An 18,594-nucleotide genomic window follows, 5' to 3' on the forward strand; every position below is an offset into this window, starting at 1 on the left:
TTGTTTGCATCGTGCCCCGCTCAGGCTAATCTCGAGTCGCGACTTTATTGGCACATCGTGGTTGTCTCGCCATGAAACTTTGGAGAATGATCATAGTCAGGGAATGGAATTGGAGAATGGATCCTCGGCCCTGATCAAAATAACGAAGGACTTGGTCGTCCGAAGAATATCCTAACAAGGCTAGTGACAATTTCCTGTAATTGCAGCGCATGAACCTAAAGAAGCCCTCGAGTGGTCTAGAAAACAGAATTGTAGATGAATCGGTCCGAGTAGTCCCGTCGCAGGAACGGCTCTAACTCTACGTCGGTTCTAGTATAACAAGATCTTCCAGGCCACAAAAGACCTTTAATTCTGAATCTATGGGCTATGGCTAGAGAGGTCCTTTTTGAATTTAACACTGGTGGTTGCTTGCTCTCTAAACTACTGACTAGTGGCTTGGGTTCGATGAATCTCACAGCTGGGGGTTTCATGGTCAAAGTTCGCCGAGGATATACCGACTATATTCTCTTTCATTTAGAGAAATGCCGCGTTGTAGATTTCGTTTGTTAGTGTCGGGATCTGATTTGGCTTGTCGCACTAATTTGAGAATATAAGGTCGTATCGCATATTGAAACCCCGCTTCACGAAAATAGCTCGGAGATGATCGATCATCTGTGCCCTGTCTCGATTCAAGTCTTCTCTAGCGCCATCATCAAAGATGCTACGAACCCTACCATTATCGGAGATTGATACCAATAGATGAGGTCACAAGGCTTTGCGCATGATACTAGTGAAACTCGTATCTGCAAGTTCTATGTATTTGATCGGACAGAATGTGGGGTCCAACTGAAGTCCCGAGTGCAGGGGTATTGATTCAAAGCTTACAGGGCCGAAAAAAGGCTGATGCCAAGTCGGCACATGAGGTTCGGCATTTGAGACCGAGGTTGAAGCCTAGCTGCCTCCCGGCTTTTTGTCAACGGAAACTACTCCGAAACGTAAATGTCTTGAATTCGGCATGGTGTAACTCAATCTATAGTATATGATTTTTCCACCCATCATGGGAGAGGACTCTCTTCAAGGAACTTGGTATACTGACTACCTCCATATTCATCTAGCAAATTGCTCCTACATCATGTAATTGGGGTTGGACTAATGTGAAATACATCGTCCACGCGGGGCCGGCGGTCATGTTTTCAAAGTACAGCCCTGTAGCCCCTGGCGCCTTGGTACTAGATTTTTCTAATAGATTGGATCTATGTGATGCAATTTTTGTTTCCTCTGAGTCATATGATTTGCAAGCTCCTCCGGTCATGCGAATCCTCCAAAAGAAGTTCTGTGGTACACGAGGAGCATGTAGCTATATATCCCCAGACCAGGTTGAGGTCAATTTTCATGATATCCTACCCTAACTGACAAAAGAGTGCAAAATGACAATATTAGATGCCAACCCACTCCATGTTTTATTTTAACCCAATAGTCCTGTATCTCTTCCCTGTATTCACCAGGTTACCCACCCAACCTTACCCTCATGATTGACACCGCCACATGACAGAAAGCTTACTTGGACCCTCACGTGGCGGTGCAGAACGAACATGTGGCGGTGCGATGGGGAGGTTGTGGGGTTTGTCCCGCACGCCAGCCACCGGTGATATCATCGCCTTCCAGGAACACGATTGAGCTAAGAAACATCCAACAATTTTACATCCGTCGTCCAGGACTCCCGATCGGCCAAGACGCCACTGTCAATAGTCTGGAGTTTGGACTTGGGTTTTCTGCATCTTTAGCCGCCACACCAGGTGATCTGTCAATCAGGTGCCCGTGCAAACCCCCTGCCTCGACTACGCGCTATTGCTTTTCAATAATTTATTTCTTCTTTCAACCTCCCTCTTTCGCCCGAGTTGCCAGAACTTCATACAAACACACTTTTGATGGCGATGCAATACTTTAATCAGATCAAAAACCGGCGACGGTCGTCGCATATCGTGAACCCTCCGAAACCCGTCCTAACTCCGGAGGACGAAGCCTTCCTACAACAGCTCACGTCCGATCCAGAGCACAGGCCAGATTTATCTGCCCAGAACGATGCCCAGACCTTGGAAGGTCTAGCAGAGAGCTCTCAGAAGCCTATTGTCGATGAGGGTGCTCTAGATGTCCCACTGCCTTCCTCGCCGGTGGAGGAGTTCGGGAAGGAGCTTGGCGAGGAAGAAAGAAAGGCACGAGAGCAGCCTGAAGATGCTAGAACCAAGTCCGAACCGGCTAAACCGCAAGATGCCTTCGTACCGGAAAAGAAGAAACGATGGAGCACGATGTTCTGGAAGAAGCCTGCGGATACAAAGAAGGTACGTGTCCCACGCTTCGAGGACGCTCGTTCTAGCTTACAAGGCCCCTCGATACTGATGTCACCATTTTCTCTACAGAACAAGGAGTCGGAATCCACAGACAAATCGAAAACCGATACGAACGCTCCCCCCTCCACCACAACAGCTGCAACAGACAATGGAGACGAAGCGCGAAAGGACCAGGAAGATATGTCTGATATCCTGGAACGCTTGAACCTAGCTGCGGATAACAACCGGGTCTTCTCAGTCAGCGAGGAAACTCAGGAGCTGCTCCGCAAGTTCAAGCTGATCTTCAAAGATCTGATAAACGGCGTTCCAACAGCCTACCATGACCTGGAAATGTTGTTGACGAACGGCAACCGGCAACTACAAGATACATACACGAAGCTACCCGGTTTCATGCAGAAACTCATTGAGAAACTTCCAGAAAAATGGACCGAGTCACTGGCTCCGGAGATGCTCGCTGTCGCCAGTGAACGGGCCGGTCGGAGTGGAATTAATATGGAGAATGTGGGCAAAGCAGCTGCAGTCGCTGAAAAGGCGGGCCTCAATGTTCCAAGCCTCAAGGAACTTGTTTCCAAGCCCGCCGCGATCGTTGGCATGCTACGGTCCATCATGCAATTCCTGCGGGCTCGTTTCCCAGCTGTGCTGGGCATGAATGTCCTCTGGTCGCTGGCACTATTCAGTAAGTAGCCATGAGCGGGGAGCTGCTCACATTCGAATGTTGAGGCTGATTGATATCTAGTTCTGCTTTTCGTCCTTTGGTACTGCCACAAACGTGGCCGTGAAGTTCGTCTCGAGAACGAGCGCCTGGTTACCGAGGAAGAAATTAAGAAGTTGAATAAGGAGAACCCCGATGGCCAGATCCGGCCGACTGAGACGTTGACAACCACCGCACCCCAGGGTGCTTCGGCTGAGGAAGTCCGTGAGGGTGTGAGGAGAGTGGAAGAGGCCAGAGCTTCGGCGGCCGACGTTGCGGCAGCCTCAGAACCCGAGCTGGAGACTCAGAGGGTAACCGATGAAGCCCCTCGCCCAGCTGCGGTTCCGACACGGTCAAAGTCCCGTCTGGCTATTTGGACTCGATCCAAGCCTGAGCCAACTCCGAGCAATATCGCGCCTTATCCCGGGACCTAGAACCGGCAAAGTAGATACATCAATTCACCCAGGTCTGTTGTTAGCAAGGGGATCTGTTAGAAAGGATACAATGGCTTCAATATACGACAGAAAGTACAGGACGATGACGATTTATGGGATTTATGGTACAAAGAGTTCTGCTGTTTTGAAGATACTTAAGGGAATAGTTTATGCAGTTTATAATTTGACCAGTCAGTTCCCACTACTCCGTAGACATAGTGGATTTGTATAGTATCTCCACTATGTTGTGCATCCTAGGAACTTCCTTGATCGTATGCCCGTGGACAGCAGACTCTAGTACCGAACATGCTAGAGTCGACATTCTCCAATACATTTATCCAGGAGTACTGTAGTTAATGCCACGTTTTCAAGCCGACCTCCAGCGGATCTGCTCATTATCCCTTATGTGGAGAAGTGTAAACAGAATGTTCTGGTCTGCAAGGTGGAGTTACCTCCTCATCCGCCGGGAGCTCCATCGAAACGAATTTTCTCGAACCTCGGCCGGTGATGGATCCCTGAGCTTTACCGCATTCAGAATAATTGACTCCATACAGGACAAACTTCCGGCTCGACAGATAATGAACACGGTGGCGCTTCCACGGAAGAAGGAAAAAAAAAGCACGCTACGGTATCACTTGCAAGTTCCAACGGGCAAGGCCGTTCTCCGAAGCGCCGACTTAAAAATAGGCTAGCGCTGTGAGGATTTTCTCATAGTGGAGCTTGATTATTGGCGCCTGGGAGAATTTTCATATCCACCCCAGCCACTGCGGGGCGAAGATGATCTTGCAGGAGACCACGAGAGGATTGGAAAAAGCAGAAGTGGCACCGACTCCAAGGAATATGCACTATTGCCCCTTGCGTACGGTTGGGAGTCCATTCCCGCGTTGCGATCACGATCCTGGGGGATCAGTGATGTCCAGCGGCCCAATATGTGACGGGGACAGAGAGTACAGGCGATCTATCTCATGCAGGTTGCCGCGTCTGCCATGTTGTCCACCCTTGCTTACCGCCTCTTTAGAGTAAACGGTAGATATCAGGAGTACTTCTATATTATCATACTATTATTGCGCAAAACTATTACTGCAGAGCTTTCCCAAGTCGCAAAGGACCCGCCAAATTGGGCCGGAATGGAGAATCCCGAGTTGCCACCGAAAAAGCAACACGATGAATGGATCCAACCAATAGGAAGGAACCGAATAGCTAGCTTAATCATATCTGACCATGTCCAACCATGTTCGGGAACGGTCGAGTCATCAAACAATATGATTCATTCTCTCCCAGTTTCCGCATCAAATCAGGTCTGATCAGGCGATGAATCATAAGTCTGCACGGGTCAAGTGCTGCACCTAGCGGGAGGGGGGCTGACATCGTATGTACAGCAGTTCACTAGTTAGTGTTTGTACTAGCGCGAGGAAAGAAGTAAGCCCTCTTTTGCCTCATCCTTGGAGAGGAAGGATCATAACAAATCCTTGTCGAGTCATCCGTATTAATGATATGCGAGTATGAATGGTTTCTTCTTCCGGTGGCAGGACCCGCTGGATATATCCGAAGCGCTGCGCTTGTTCTTTGGAGCTGATGACTTTTTTTTTCTGCCCCCCCCCCCTCTTTTGTCAACTCCGTCATCAAGTTTGGAATTTTTTTTTATTTTGAATTTTTTCCCTCCCATAATTGAAGCACTCCTAATCCTTGTCCTTTTCTAATCATTGACCTAATCCGAATACATAGGTCAGCATCTTAGATTTCGTTGAGTCACCAGCCATTTTCTCCTTCATTCCCAGCCAAGTAGAATGTAGCCATCAGTAGCATCATCATCATCATCGAGAGAGAACTGCAGATTTGCCGCGCTGCGATTGGCGCGAAAGATGCGGTGAAGTGAAGCCAGCGAATGGAGATTGGGCGAGTTCACTCCCCGCCCAATCAAAGCGGAGCCTCGGCCGTCCCCCCAGCTCCACTTTGCGGGCGGGAAAAATCGTCTTTACTTTTGGCTTCGAATCCCTCCCCTTCCCTTCTTTTTCTTTCCCCCCCTTCTTTCTTCTTCTTCCCCCACCACCATCTCAACGACTTCGCTCCTCGGCTCATTATCCCACTCAATCCACTAACCCCTTTACAACTGTCACCCACAAAATATCGTCGAGAATTCCTGCCAAATGGCTTTCGCTGAGCTGTAAATCGCCCCGCTGGGGAGCCTGTTCTCGCCGGCTCCCCAGTCCAGCAGCTCCGATCTTCAATTCCCACTTGACGATATTTGTTTCCCTCTTTCGACGCCCGCTGTGAAGCGTCGGAATTGCCCCCCAGTACAGTCCCAGAAGGAGCACTTTCAGCGTCCGCCACGGACTGCAGGTGCTTGCGTGGTTACGATATTCCAAGTCTTCTCCCCCTCTCTCATCCGACCTCCCTCGACCTCCTTCGATACCTCTTCTCCATCCTTCCTCAAGCGAACTCTCCTCCAATCTTCCTTATATCTCTCCGACGCTACTTGCCTATTCCTGTGGAACATTACGAAGATAAACCCGACTTCTCGTCCTACAACTTCTTACTCGACCCTAAAAAAGACTTGATATCATTTCATCCCCTACGACACAAAACCCTCAAATATCTTCAAAACAACCTACAAAATACCCACCATAATGCCTCAATCAAACCCCTATGCCTCTAAGAAGGCCCCTAAGGGTTCCTCCAAAACCGTCCGTCCCTCGACCCCGGATGCCAACATCCTGCGACAACTCGACTTGTCCCCTCAGACGGCGAACCAGAACAAAAAGCAGAGTAACGGGCGCATGGGCGGACAGAACTCGTCTGGCCGGAAACGACGGGCGTCAACGTCTTCCGTCTCAAGTGTCTCATCCGTTTCATCCATTGACGATCTTGAACTCGAGAGTGGCCTCAGTGACGACCTGGATGATTCGGAAGATGATGCGGATGACGAAGAAGACCGCCCACGTGCCGTCGCCCCGTCCTACGGTCGTCGTCCATCCACTTCCCGGAAGACGGGGCGCCAGCCTGCCAAAAGCAAACGAAGACGGGTCTCTGACGACGAAGACTCGGACAGTCACTTTATTACCGATCTGAGCGATCTTAGCGATTCCGAGCTCTCGGATGACGTTTACGCCGCAGTAGACTATATTACTGATGGAGACGATGAGGAAGGCGATGTGGAAAAGTTAGAGGAGCTCATGATCATGGAATCTGAGAACAAACACCGGGTCCTGCCCTCTTCGGAAATCTCGGAGAGCCAATGGGTTGGCACTGAGATGTTTGGCGACTCTATGCTCCTACCCGCTGCATCCTTCTTTGATGAAGAGCAGCTTTACAGCGCTATGGAGACTTTTGGCGAGACCGATATGGCCAGTGAGGCCGTGGAAACTCCCGTGGCTCGTCGGGTCCACTTTGAGGAGCGGTCGGACTCATCTTCCGATAGTGACTCTCACTCGGATGATGAGATTCCTAGCGATTTCCTCCAGCAAGATGCCTTGGACCCACAACTGCGTCGCATGATCGAAAACGACAACAACGAATACTACCGCAGCCACCGTCAAAAGTCCGAGGAGATGTATGGCGACGCTGATTACGGCCACGGAAACATTTACCACGTTGAATCCGAGGGGACGTCCGAGGGCAGCCTCAGTGGTTATGAGAGTATGCTGGCTGTCCATTCGCATTGTACTGTACTAATTTGCTGACGAACCCTTTTAAGCCGATGATGGTGATACCACAGATGAAGACCTGCCTCCCCCTGCTACCATTACCCACCCGCGTTCTCTTCTTCGCCGAGACTCTACCGACTCTTTGGTCGCCCCCGGTGAGGACAAGGCGGACACTGTCCCTCGCCGCCGAGGCCCAATCATGGGAACTTTCGTGGCCGATCCAAACAAGCCTGTTGCATTGGTTGACTGCACTGGCAAGCACCTCGTTATCATTCCCGCATATGCCTCTTCTCGTCATGACTGGCTGGACTCTGCTGCCAACAGTATGCCCGGAACTGCCAACAACAGCCCTCGTCAGACCACCCTGCAATTGATTGATGAGAGCGATACCGATGCCCTTGCATCTCCGAACCAGACTGATTTCAGTCCCATGCTGGCCTCTAGTGCCAATCTGATGATGACCGCCCTCGGCAACGATTTGACGCCGGGTGGCCAGGTCATGGGTCCTCCCGAGGCTTTCTACCCCTCTCAAGACTTCACCATTGATAGCTCTTTCGAGGATGATGACGAGGACGATCCCGAGGCTGCTCTCAATGTGGATGACTTTATCGACTTTGGCAATGGATCCTCCGACGAGGAAGACAATGACCAGGATAACGACGCCTTCAATGGTTTCGACGATGAGGCTCTCATTTCTCCCATGGCGACCTCATCTATGCAGCCCATGGGTACTCCTACACCTACTCGCAACTCGGTGTCCCAGCAGGATAATAACGCAGAGCGCTTCCTGAACCATCTGGACAAGGGTATCGTCACGGCCTTCCGTCGTAACCACAATCGGTACCAGGCACTCCTCCGCCTTCCTCAACACCGCGAGTTCATGCCCGCCAACTCCCCCTCGCGTCCTGCCAGTGTCTTCCGACACGCCAAGCATCAAGACGTGCGCACTCCAGTCCGGAAGCGCAAGGCCAGTGGCTATGCAGGTGGTGAGGCTGTGCGGCGCAAGCTTATGGATGCCCACCGCCGCACCCAGCTCCCATTCTGAGCACCCCTCGCACCACCTCCCCGCTTGTTCAGTCTTGTACAAGTGCCCTCGGCTGGCTGACCCCCCAGCTCCTCCCTTAACGATTTCGACGAAGTTTGGATTTTGTTCCTCCCAAGATCGCATGATACACACGGACGCTGTTAAATATGTTTCGAGTCGCTGGCAGACTTGGCCCAAGGAGACAGTCGATGTTTTTCTTCGTGTCTAGATTAGACACTCAGAAGAGGTCTTTCTTTTCACACCGAGGCGGCATGTAGCCCGCGTCTCCGGTTTATAGACAAGATCAATCTTGCCCTTCTCGTTTTTTGTATCTCAAAGAATAAACTGGAGGCAGATTCATTGCACCTCCCCTCGCACATTCTATGTTGTTTACCCAAAAAGAAGATCGATGGATGATGGCTCACGAGCTCAAAAGTTGATCGATTTCTTGTGTTTTCGCATTGAGTGACATGTTTTTGCCATTCTTTCACTCCTTTTTCTCCTCTTACTTTCTTTTCTATATTGTCTTCTTTTTTTTCCTTGCCATGTGCTCCCTCGCTGTGTGCGGGGTATGGTGATACCTTTGGATATCTTATGGAGTTTAAGTGAGGTTCATACTTTTCAATCAATCTTTTAAAACATTCAGTCGTTGCTCGTAGGCCAAATTGTAGAGTAGACACACCGAGACCTGTTGTCTCATGTCCTATGTAAATAGTCAATTGATACGGTATGCCTAGGTCAGATCTCCAATTGAGGCCCGTGACTTCTCTATTCCTAGCCTATGATGATCACTCCGGTTCAAACTATCCTCCAAAGAGTCGTCCGAGACAAATAGATCCCTCGTATTGCCAACCTGGAAGCCTGGCAGCAGCCGAGACAACGGCTTTCTATTTTCAAGTACCATAATGTACCCTCAATTTCATTTTAGGGCTCCACACGCCTTGGAAATTCACAGTCGGCCGTTGAGTTGAAGACAAGGGGCATTGCTCCTCGAAATAGCCACAAAGATGCATTGTATACACGAGCTGACTTGAAGACAAGAGGCTTTAGCCTTCGAAATAGAACACAATGGGCCATTGTTTACGTCGGTCGAGATGAACCACAGCACATGGAGATTCGAACAAAGGACCGTCGGCGACAAGATGTTTGTTTCACATCGAGATAAAGGACATCTAGGAATAAATTGGTGATAGTTTATTTCTTGTATAGATTTCAATTGACGAAGACTAGGTATTTAAGCATCCTTCTCCTCCGTCCATTAGACCAGCCATCAACTCATCAGTTCTTCCATACCACTCCATCATCACAATACCTCTCCATCAAAACCTCACTAAGCCTCCAATCAATTCAACATACTCAAAAAAATGCAGCCACCCGCTGATTACACTCAATCCCAACCCACAACCCCACCACCACCACCAAACCCCTCCAGAACCACAATCTACGTCTGCGTCCCCCTCGACAACAGAACCATCGACGCCTTCAAAGCTTCCCCCAACAAGGACCTAGCAATCCTCATAAGAGCAACCCACGAACTCCTCGTCCCAAACAACAGAGACCTGGAAATGGTCATCGGGGACGGACCCCTGGTGAAGGATAATTTCGTGCCTGTTGCAGTTAATCTCAAACCTAAGGATGGGACTGATCCTGCCGGTGAGTTTGATCTGTATGATGAAGATGAGAGGGAGTGGTTGATTAAGCAGGCGGAAATTAACGTTGCCGGGTGGATGTTTCGGTATAGGGAGTTTGGGAGGATTTCGTTTGGGATGAAGATCTTTTTGCAGGAGATTGGGTTTATTTGATGAGAGGGAGAAGGAGGGGGGAGGGTCAACTTTGGTAAGTTCTCTTAGTAGGTTTGTTCTTGCTAATGAGTGAAGTCTAGCTTTCTATCTGAGTTATTAGATGTGATAAGGAGGGTTTGAGGGATTCTTTGCGAAAGATATCAAATTCACAATCGATCAATTCTTTCGTATTTCGACTGTTATTGTGAGTCGTTGCTAGTGGATTTAATCCGTAGAGTAGAACAGCCGAGAACTGTGTAGATGATGTTTCATCCCTTAGTTATAATGTCAATTTCTTAGTTTTGACTCCCTCTAATGTTATATGGCTCTCAGGCACTACGACATGACGCCCTGGTTAGTCTTTTGCTTTTTCGGTATATATGCGAAGACATTTTCTGTAAGATCAGTTAAGGTGACCCGATATCCGTCTATTCCATTTTCTCCATATCGTATCCTGGATAATGCCTACTTTGTTCTCAGGCAAAACTATCACTTCATTCGTTAGAGTTGCCGTACCCGCCTTGAGATCTAGAAATAAGCCTTTCACTCGAAGACAAGGGACATTGTTCCTCGAAATAGGCATAAAGAATCATTGTCTACACTGGTTTTACATCGAGGCAAGAGTCTTTGGTCGAGTAGAAATACATCGTATGAAAATTCGAACAAAGAACTCTGGACGACAACGCCTTTGTATCACGCACTCAGAATAAGAAAAGGAGCTCTAAAATTATCGTACTATTGTTCCATATCTCTGCAGCTATAATAAGTATGCCTAATCTCGACTATATAAACCCCCCCGTCCTCATAATATCATCCTAGTATCATTCCTCAAGGTCCCCTCAACATCCTTACCAATCCACAAGACTCCTCGAAGAGATACGCGCAGACTAATTCTCCTCCACGTGATATTTTACAATACTCCAGCTTTTCAAACCCCAATCATAAACTCAGACTCAACAAATATGTGGACATACTTCATCATTGTCCCTTTGGACGACCATATCGTCGAGGACTACCAGCTTTTCCAGAATTCCGCATTGGCCCTCCTTGCAATCCGCGACTCTCTAACCACAAGCAACACAGCCGTAACGATAATCCAGGGTGACGATCCAATGCCTATAGTGAGACATGCTATCCCTATCAGGATCGAATGCGATACCCCTATGGATGTAGATGGCCAAGATAGACATTATCTTATCTCTCGGGGGATTCTGGTAGTCTCGGATTGGCTTCATATGCTTTGGCAGTTTGGTGAGGTTCCCACAATCCTTAACCTTCTTTTGGCGCGGCGCGGTGAGCGTTGATTATGAGGCTTCTTTTTCGTTGATATCGAGGCTTTTCAGTAGGCCGATTCATGTTTGGCAGGTTTTTAGGGCGGGTGTTTGGTGGTGGCTTACAAGATGAGTATTTTACATCTTGAATATGATGGAAAGCGCAAATATTTGCTGTTATTTTATTTAGGCTGGAATCAAGACAATGGTAAATAACTTTCGAATCGCGTATTTATAGGTAAGTCAAGTCTAAGAATCTTTCTGTAGGTGAGTCTTGAACTTTCCGCTGCATTTCAGCAATATGTAAACATATGGATTAGATGACTATATTACACCATGAGGACTCCGTCTTCTCACATAAAGTTAAGTAACTTATAGTACACTACAATCGTCGATGTTTACCGCGCTGGTTTGCGAAATGTAAAGTGTAGGCTGTCTTACATTTGCGACATCGAATCACAAATCGAAGCAAGATACTATCCTAGTTCACTACCATGCCCAAATATACTGTAATATTTATCGAGAACACAAAACTAAAATTGATGACCGGACCTATCCCGTCCAGAATGAGCTTAGAATGGCACCGACAACGTTACCCCGATGAAATCTCAACGGGGTTTGCAACGAATCTGAGCGATCCCACTTCAATGAATGCAAGAAGAACCTATTTGGGATAGGGAGGCGCACTGGCTCGTTTTGACAAGGTCAACTTATCTCGACCTGATGGGACCGCAAAAAAGGAAACCTTGACCCGATGCTACTACCGGCTGGAATGTTGGTACGGTGTACGTAGTCAAATGGGAGAACTCCCAATCTGCCCCAGGACATCAATGAATACTGACAGACCTCAAAGACCATCGAGATGGGCTTCACTGAGAGTTCTTTGGCTAGGCAAGTACTAGAGAAAGACATGGATTGAGTAAACTATCGACCTCAAGTGTCGGATAAAAGACTTGATTAGGATGGTATATCCTATCCCTCTTATTTTTAGGACAGGTTCACCGTCTCGGCCGGAACATGCTTGAGCTCTAAGTTGCCAAGGAACTACCCTATTCAGATATAGCACGATATGCTTCATTCTCATATCCTGCTCGCGATCTATCTCACGCCCTCCCGACGCCTGACACATAGCGGTTTTCTCAGATTTGTGACTGAGCTTCCTGCAAGTCTCAAAAATCAGGGATCAGTGATCAGTGGGTTACGAGTCGTAGACGTAAAATCCATCTGGTACGTCTGCACGGGCATCCAGGGGCTCTGCGTTGTATCTGTCAAGTGTCAACAAAATTCCCGCCCGAAACATATCCACCACGGAAAATTTCCCACGCGAGCTGGGGTAGCTCTGTCCGACAGTCTAAAGTCTCGTGTGGCACCAATGGTCTCAACAAGGCCGGTTTATGGACTAGCAGGATTTAGTCCGGAGTTGTGGTGGACTAGAGAGGTTCTTAACTTTAGCGACAAGCCTCCCCCGCTAAGGAATACTCTAAGGAGCAACCGCTGGATTGGGTTAGTTATGGCTAGGAAACAGCGAACAGTCAACAGTGATATTTCATGCTGATCGATGAAACGTGTGTGACTCTTCAGAAAAAAGAAAAAAAGCAAAAGAAAAGCCACGCTGCAAGTGTGAGGAACGATGATGCAACGTTGTTTAAAGCGAAACGTTCTCCTCGCGATGCAAGCGGGATCCTGCATTTAGGGTCCTATCTGGAGCTAAAAACCGAGAACGAACCTCTGGTTTGAAGAATCATGGATAGGTTCCTGTAGACATGGTTAGGATTTTCCCTAATACTTGCCTTAGGGCGCCAAGTGATGCTTGTAGCGGGTACCATTCGCCGGTATTTTTAGAGGGCGCCTTAGCCTGCAAACAAAGCAATCGTGCGACACATGGCCAGGGGCGGCAAAACCTTGGCCTTGGTCTTGACCACGAACGTTGATATCCGTTTCGTGAAACGAAATGTGAGCAATTCATGCGAAACACATCACATCCGGGGAACTCAGTCGGTGCCTGATAAAATCCGATGAAGATGTGGAAGGTCGCCGAGTTCGCCGAGTACCTTTAACCGACGCGACATCTCTCGCATCCAGCATAGCAGATTCTGGTTCCAGTGGAGCAATCGATCGGGACTTGAAGGTGGAGAGGCCCATCTTTGGCATCGGTTGCACACGATGGATGCAGGAACAAAGACTTGCTCCGTCGCTAACGCCGGGGCCAAGATGGTCTAACCAGTCAGGGCGGCGCCGGGGACCACTCCCCCCACCGAGGAACGTTAGTGCAAAGGGTTCCTTCTGGATGGGCTAACAAGTGAGCTGATTAGTTCGCTAGTCAGTAGGAAGAAGTTGCATGTACTGTACTTTGCCAGTTCGTAGTATGTAATAATAATGTGTAGTGAGCAGGCTTTTCCAGAGGTTGTCAGGTCATCGACCCCTGCTTGGCATGAATCAAGACCAGCAGACTCATCTCTCTCTAGCGAGAAGTTTCAGGGCGAGACGCCGGCGGCAAACTGGCTATTCCACCCTGCAGATGCGGAGCCCTGAGGATGCTGGGTTTTCTGATCGGTCGCTCTCCGACGAAGTGGGTTGCAGAATGTAGGGTAGTAGTAATGCACAATGGACTGCGGTACTCGGTCTGTACGGTGGACGAGTCCTACATCGTCTGTCCGTACCTCGTACTTCGTACCTGAAAATTAATCAATGGCAAGCAAAGTCGATGCGGGCTTGATCCTGGCTCCCAGCCTGGCAGCCTCGTCGGTAAAGCCGGGACCGAGGAGGCTAGCCCCGCCAGTGGAGACATGAAAGAGACGGGCGATGCACCTCGGGAAAGGAAGCGATGATCGTAGCCCGAATTTGACCTGATGAAATCAAGCATCGGCATTGAGGATTATCTGTAGGGCGAGCTGGACATCCAAAGTGTCGATCGCCTCCAAAGTCTTGGGAACTCCATTGTTCTTCGGTCGGCTTTGTGTCTGCAAGTCCATGTCGATCTGGCGCCAGCCTTTCGTTCGTCACATCGGGCCTGACGGACCGCCGAAAGAAAAAGCGCAAGGGTGAAAACCCCCCCCATCATTCATTCATCAAGGTCTGCAGGGACTCAGGAACTCAGGGACTGGTCTGAATGGGGCGCTATTTTTAAACCATCCCCGGATCTTGCCCATTGGTCCAGGGACGTAGGGTGGTCAGGTATAGTGGACATCGTCGCTTGACGGATAGCACCGGGTCCATCTGAGCAAGTTGACTGGGTCTTGTTTGGACCATTCTGATGCCGGCGCTAGACCTTGTTGCAGCTTGCTCCAGCCAGTTCCTGCACTAGAAGCATGTCCGGTTCGCGCTGAAGCCCAACCCTGGGCTGCTTTGGGGAGGGACCCCGTTTCATCTGTTCCTCTAGCGTTGAGCCGATTGGCGGACTAGAAACGCCTTCTGTGACGGGATGTCTTACCATTTGTCCATTCCCTTCTATGCCTCCCAGCACCAAGAACTCCGTAGAGCAAGTACTTACCGAATCAAGCTGCAAGCCACCAGGGGAACAGGGTCTCCTTTGTGTGGTTTGTGGATTGGTTGTTTGTGGGTTGTTGTGGCGGTTGGAGAAGATGGAAGAATGGAGGAACCTCGTAGCCTCAACGAGTCTTAAAAGGCAGCAGCCTCCCCAGGCAAGCAGGAAGTTGGCTTCTCCATTGTTTCGTCTTTTCGTTATTTTTCCTTGTTTTCCTTTTCGGCCCTCTTTTTTTATATTCCTTCTCTCCACACTCCACATCGTTTCGACACTCACCACACTCGCTCAGGGATTGTCCCTCTCGCTGTGTCTTCAGCATCAAAACTTGATCTGGGATTCGCCTCCCCCCAATCACTCATTCTGATTGTTGCTGGTCTGCAATCTGCCATAAGAATAGACTTACTGCTCCCTTTTGGCCCTCTTTTGCCAATTCTTTCTATTCATCCAACTACGTCGCTCGTTGACAATCCAACTTCATCATGAAGGCCGTTACTTCAATCGCCTTCCTGTCGCTCCTGGCTTCGGCCCAGGCTTCTTATGAGGTATGCAAACACGTCGTTGAATGTGCGGGTGTGTGATATTGGTTTCGTGATGCTAACATATTCTGGATATTTAGTACTGGGGCTCAGAGAAGTGCTACTCTAGCCCAAGCCGCTCTTCCAACAAGTGTAACGAGCAGCAGCAGAAGGGCTTCGACTGGTCGGATCTCTCTACTGGTTCGTTCTCATCTTATGGAGGCTTCGATTTCTCTGGTTTCTCCTGCAGCAACAGCTTCGGTGGTGCCAGCCACTCCAAGCGTGGTGTATGTTACATATCCTCCCACTTGGATATCAAATGATTTCACACTCGGACTCTGTGTACTAACTTGGAGGTCTTACAGGAGAAATGCATCACTGGTACTGCTTCGAAGAGTGGTAGCTCTTCCTCCTCCTCCTCGGGCAGCAGCTCTCACAGCAGTGGCTCGTCCAGTGGAAGCTCCAGCTCCAGCTCGAGCTCTAGCAGCAGCGGCTCCTCTGCTCCTTCGTTCTCTTGCGGCTCCGACGAGAGTGGCTTCTCCATCACTCACTTCCACATCTCCACCGACAAGGATACCGATATGAACATCGTTTATAGCATGCCCGACGGTTCGTCGTGCCGCAACACCGCTTCTTGCTCGTCTGCCGGAACTACTGTGACCAACGACCAGTGTGGTGGTGCTACCTCCGTCTCCTTTGAGCTGCCCGACCACAGTGACCACGATAGCTGCGACTTTGGCATCTACAGCGTGGGCTTTGACTGCACTCCCGGTACTACTTCGGCCTTGCCTACCCCCACCCCCTCCAGCGGTAGCTCTTCGTCCTCGATTGCTTCAGTGCCCACTGCTTCAGTGCCTACTGCCTCTAGCCCCGTTGGCTCATCCGTGCCTGGTGTGCCTTCTCATTCTGTGCCCGCTGGTACTTCGCCTGCTGCGACCTCCCCGGCTGCCGGTACCACTCCTGGTGCTAGCTCTCCTCCTAAGTGGACTACCTCCACTGTGTACACCACTAGCGAGGTCACTATCACTAGCTGTGCTCCTACCGTTACCAACTGCCCGGCTGATTCCACCACTGTCGTCACCTCGACCATTGCTATCTCAACCACCGTGTGCCCTGTGACTGAGACTACTCCCGCCGCTGGCCAGTCTACTCCTGCTGGATCTACTCCCACCGAGACCGCCCCTGCTGGCTCTACTCCCACTGAGAGTGTCCCCGCTGGCTCTACGCCAACTGAGTCCACCCCTGCCGGCCCTAGCGGTAGCTCTCCAGTGACTAGCCCTGCTGGTCCCAGCGGTAGCTCGCCCGTTACATCGCCTGCTCCTGGTGACAGCTCCTCCCCCAGCTCGCCTTCTGGATCTGTTCCCGCTGGTTCTTCGCCTGCTGCGACCTCCCCAGCTGCCGTTACGACGCCCGGTGCCAGCTCTCCTCCTCAGTGGACTACCTCCACTGTGTACACCACTAGCGAGATCACTATCACTAGCTGTGCTCCTACCGTTACCAACTGCCCGGCTGATTCCACCACTGTCGTCACCTCGACCATTGCTATCTCAACCACCGTGTGCCCTGTGACTGAGACTACTCCCGCCGCTGGCCAGTCTACTCCTGTTGGATCTACTCCCACTGAGACTGCCCCTGCAGGATCTTCCTCCACCGAGAGTGCCCCTGCTGGATCTACCGCCAGCCCATCGGAGTCGGCCCCTACCGGTGTTAGCCCTACGGAGACTGCCCCTGGCTCCAGCGAGTCTAGCCCTGCTCCCTCTGGCACTGTCCCTGCCAGCTCCATCCCCACTGGCGCTAGCGCTGGCTCTACCTCCGTTCCCTCTGAGGATACCACCACCTACATCACTACCTACGAGACTGTCACTACTTGCCCTGTCACCAGCACTGTCAGCTCTGGCTCTTCCACCACTGTGATCACCACCAGCACCGAGTCCACCATCACCGTGACTTCCACTCACACCGTTTGCACTAAGTGCAGTGCTAGCGCGACCGCCACTGCTTCATCTGGCTCCGGTACCACCCCCGTTGGTGCTGGCGCTACCGAGACCTCGCCTGTCTCTAGCCCTGTGCCTACCTCGTCTTGCCCCAATGTTGTGCCCCAGTGCATCAACACCTGGCTCAGCCTCGTTCCCAAGTGTACCTCCAACAGTGATGCCAAGTGCTTCTGCCCTAACAGCGAGTTCACCGACAAGGTCATCTCTTGTGTCCAGGCCTGGGGTTCCTCCAAGGAGGAGATCCAGAATGCTCTGTCTTACTTCACCGGTATTTGCGCCGCTTGGGTTCCTACTAACCCTGGCATCGTGACTGCTATTCCTTCCACCATTACTCTGGTCCCCACCGTTGTTCCTAGCGGTGCCAGCGGTGCCACTGCCAGCGCTGGTGTTACCTCGCCTGCTGTCACCTCTGCCCCCGCGGCCCCTTGCACTACCATCACCTACTCGACCTACACCGTCACCGTTCCCCAGGTTAGCTTCGTGACTGAGACTGCCTCGGGCTCAGCTACCACTGTCGGTCTGGTTCCTGCTGCTCCCAGCGGTGCCTCTCCCGCCAACACTGGCAAGGTTCCTTCCCCGGTTGCTGCCTCGTCTACCTGGGTCACCGCCGCTGTGAGCTCCACTCCCTATGTCAGCACTAAGGCCACTGCCACCGCCTCGCCCACTGCCTTCAACTCGGCCTCGACCGTGTCGATCGCTTCCAGCCTCCTTCTGGGCTCCGTGGCTGCCTTCCTTGGCCTGATGCTCTAAACGTGCTATGCTCTGCCATTTCTTTCTCCAAAGTGATCTCTTTGCTGGGCATTGGATGCCCCATGTGACATTTTATCTTCTTTTACATATGTGTTCTGAAATTCGATCTTTGTGCTTTACATATCACCGTGCAAGTCTGGCACCTGAAATTTTCCTTTCTGATCTTTTCTCAGTGTTCCCGACTTTTGTGTCTCGTCGACGCTCCCATCGCTGATGATTGAGCCGAGTACGCGACTAAAGCCGTGGACGGACTGATTGATTTGAATGCCCACCACGAGGGAATTTGATTTTGTATTCTAATATTCACTCCCTAATTGCATACAATAGACCTCGTGAATTATCTGAGTGGATAAGGCTATATGTAGATCCATATAGACTCTTGATCATCCATGTAATCTCATATCCATTCTACTACTTGATAATGGCTATCAAATACCCCAACTTCATACCAACCTCTCACTTCTAGTACACAGTGCATTTATCTCCGCCAAATCTCCTGCCGTGGCAAGGCCCTCGCTTCCACCGTCATTTGCGCTGCCGCAATACTACGGCCTGCCTGAATATGACAAAGCCCATCGGATCATCAAGTTAAACTATGACTTCCGACAGACCGACTATGGCTGGGTGGCGTCCGATGACCAGCCTCAGCCCCCAACTATCGAGGAAGTTCTCGGCCACA

The 18,594-nt window shown here is 50.4% G+C and overlaps 4 protein-coding genes across 4 annotated transcripts; all 4 read left to right on the plus strand.

The window, feature by feature from the left end:
* Window positions 1–1,907: 1,907 nt before the first annotated feature.
* On the plus strand, window positions 1,908–3,452 carry N7496_001476 (uncharacterized protein; the record flags this gene model as incomplete). Its single annotated transcript, XM_056694407.1, has 3 exons — window positions 1,908–2,318; window positions 2,397–3,003; window positions 3,064–3,452. 3 exons carry the CDS (start codon window positions 1,908–1,910, stop codon window positions 3,450–3,452), a joined length of 1,407 nt encoding a protein of 468 aa, XP_056561136.1.
* A 2,627-nt stretch (window positions 3,453–6,079) lies between these two features.
* Window positions 6,080–8,141, plus strand: N7496_001477 (uncharacterized protein; the record flags this gene model as incomplete). Its single annotated transcript, XM_056694408.1, has 2 exons — window positions 6,080–7,088; window positions 7,147–8,141. 2 exons carry the CDS (start codon window positions 6,080–6,082, stop codon window positions 8,139–8,141), a joined length of 2,004 nt encoding a protein of 667 aa, XP_056561137.1.
* A 1,343-nt stretch (window positions 8,142–9,484) lies between these two features.
* Window positions 9,485–9,922, plus strand: N7496_001478 (uncharacterized protein; the record flags this gene model as incomplete). Its single annotated transcript, XM_056694409.1, has 1 exon — window positions 9,485–9,922. One exon carries the CDS (start codon window positions 9,485–9,487, stop codon window positions 9,920–9,922), a length of 438 nt encoding a protein of 145 aa, XP_056561138.1.
* Window positions 9,923–15,135: 5,213 nt separating this feature from the next.
* Window positions 15,136–17,915, plus strand: N7496_001479 (extracellular serine-threonine rich protein; the record flags this gene model as incomplete). The annotated part of the gene is made up of 3 exons (XM_056694410.1): window positions 15,136–15,198; window positions 15,273–15,458; window positions 15,537–17,915. The coding sequence occupies 3 exons, from the start codon at window positions 15,136–15,138 to the stop codon at window positions 17,913–17,915; spliced, it is 2,628 nt and encodes an 875-aa protein (XP_056561139.1).
* Between the last annotated feature and the right edge of the window lie 679 nt (window positions 17,916–18,594).

This window comes from Penicillium cataractarum (assembly GCF_028827025.1).
Source record: "Penicillium cataractarum strain IBT 29864 chromosome Unknown utg000001l, whole genome shotgun sequence".
Lineage (NCBI taxonomy): Eukaryota > Fungi > Ascomycota > Eurotiomycetes > Eurotiales > Aspergillaceae > Penicillium > Penicillium cataractarum.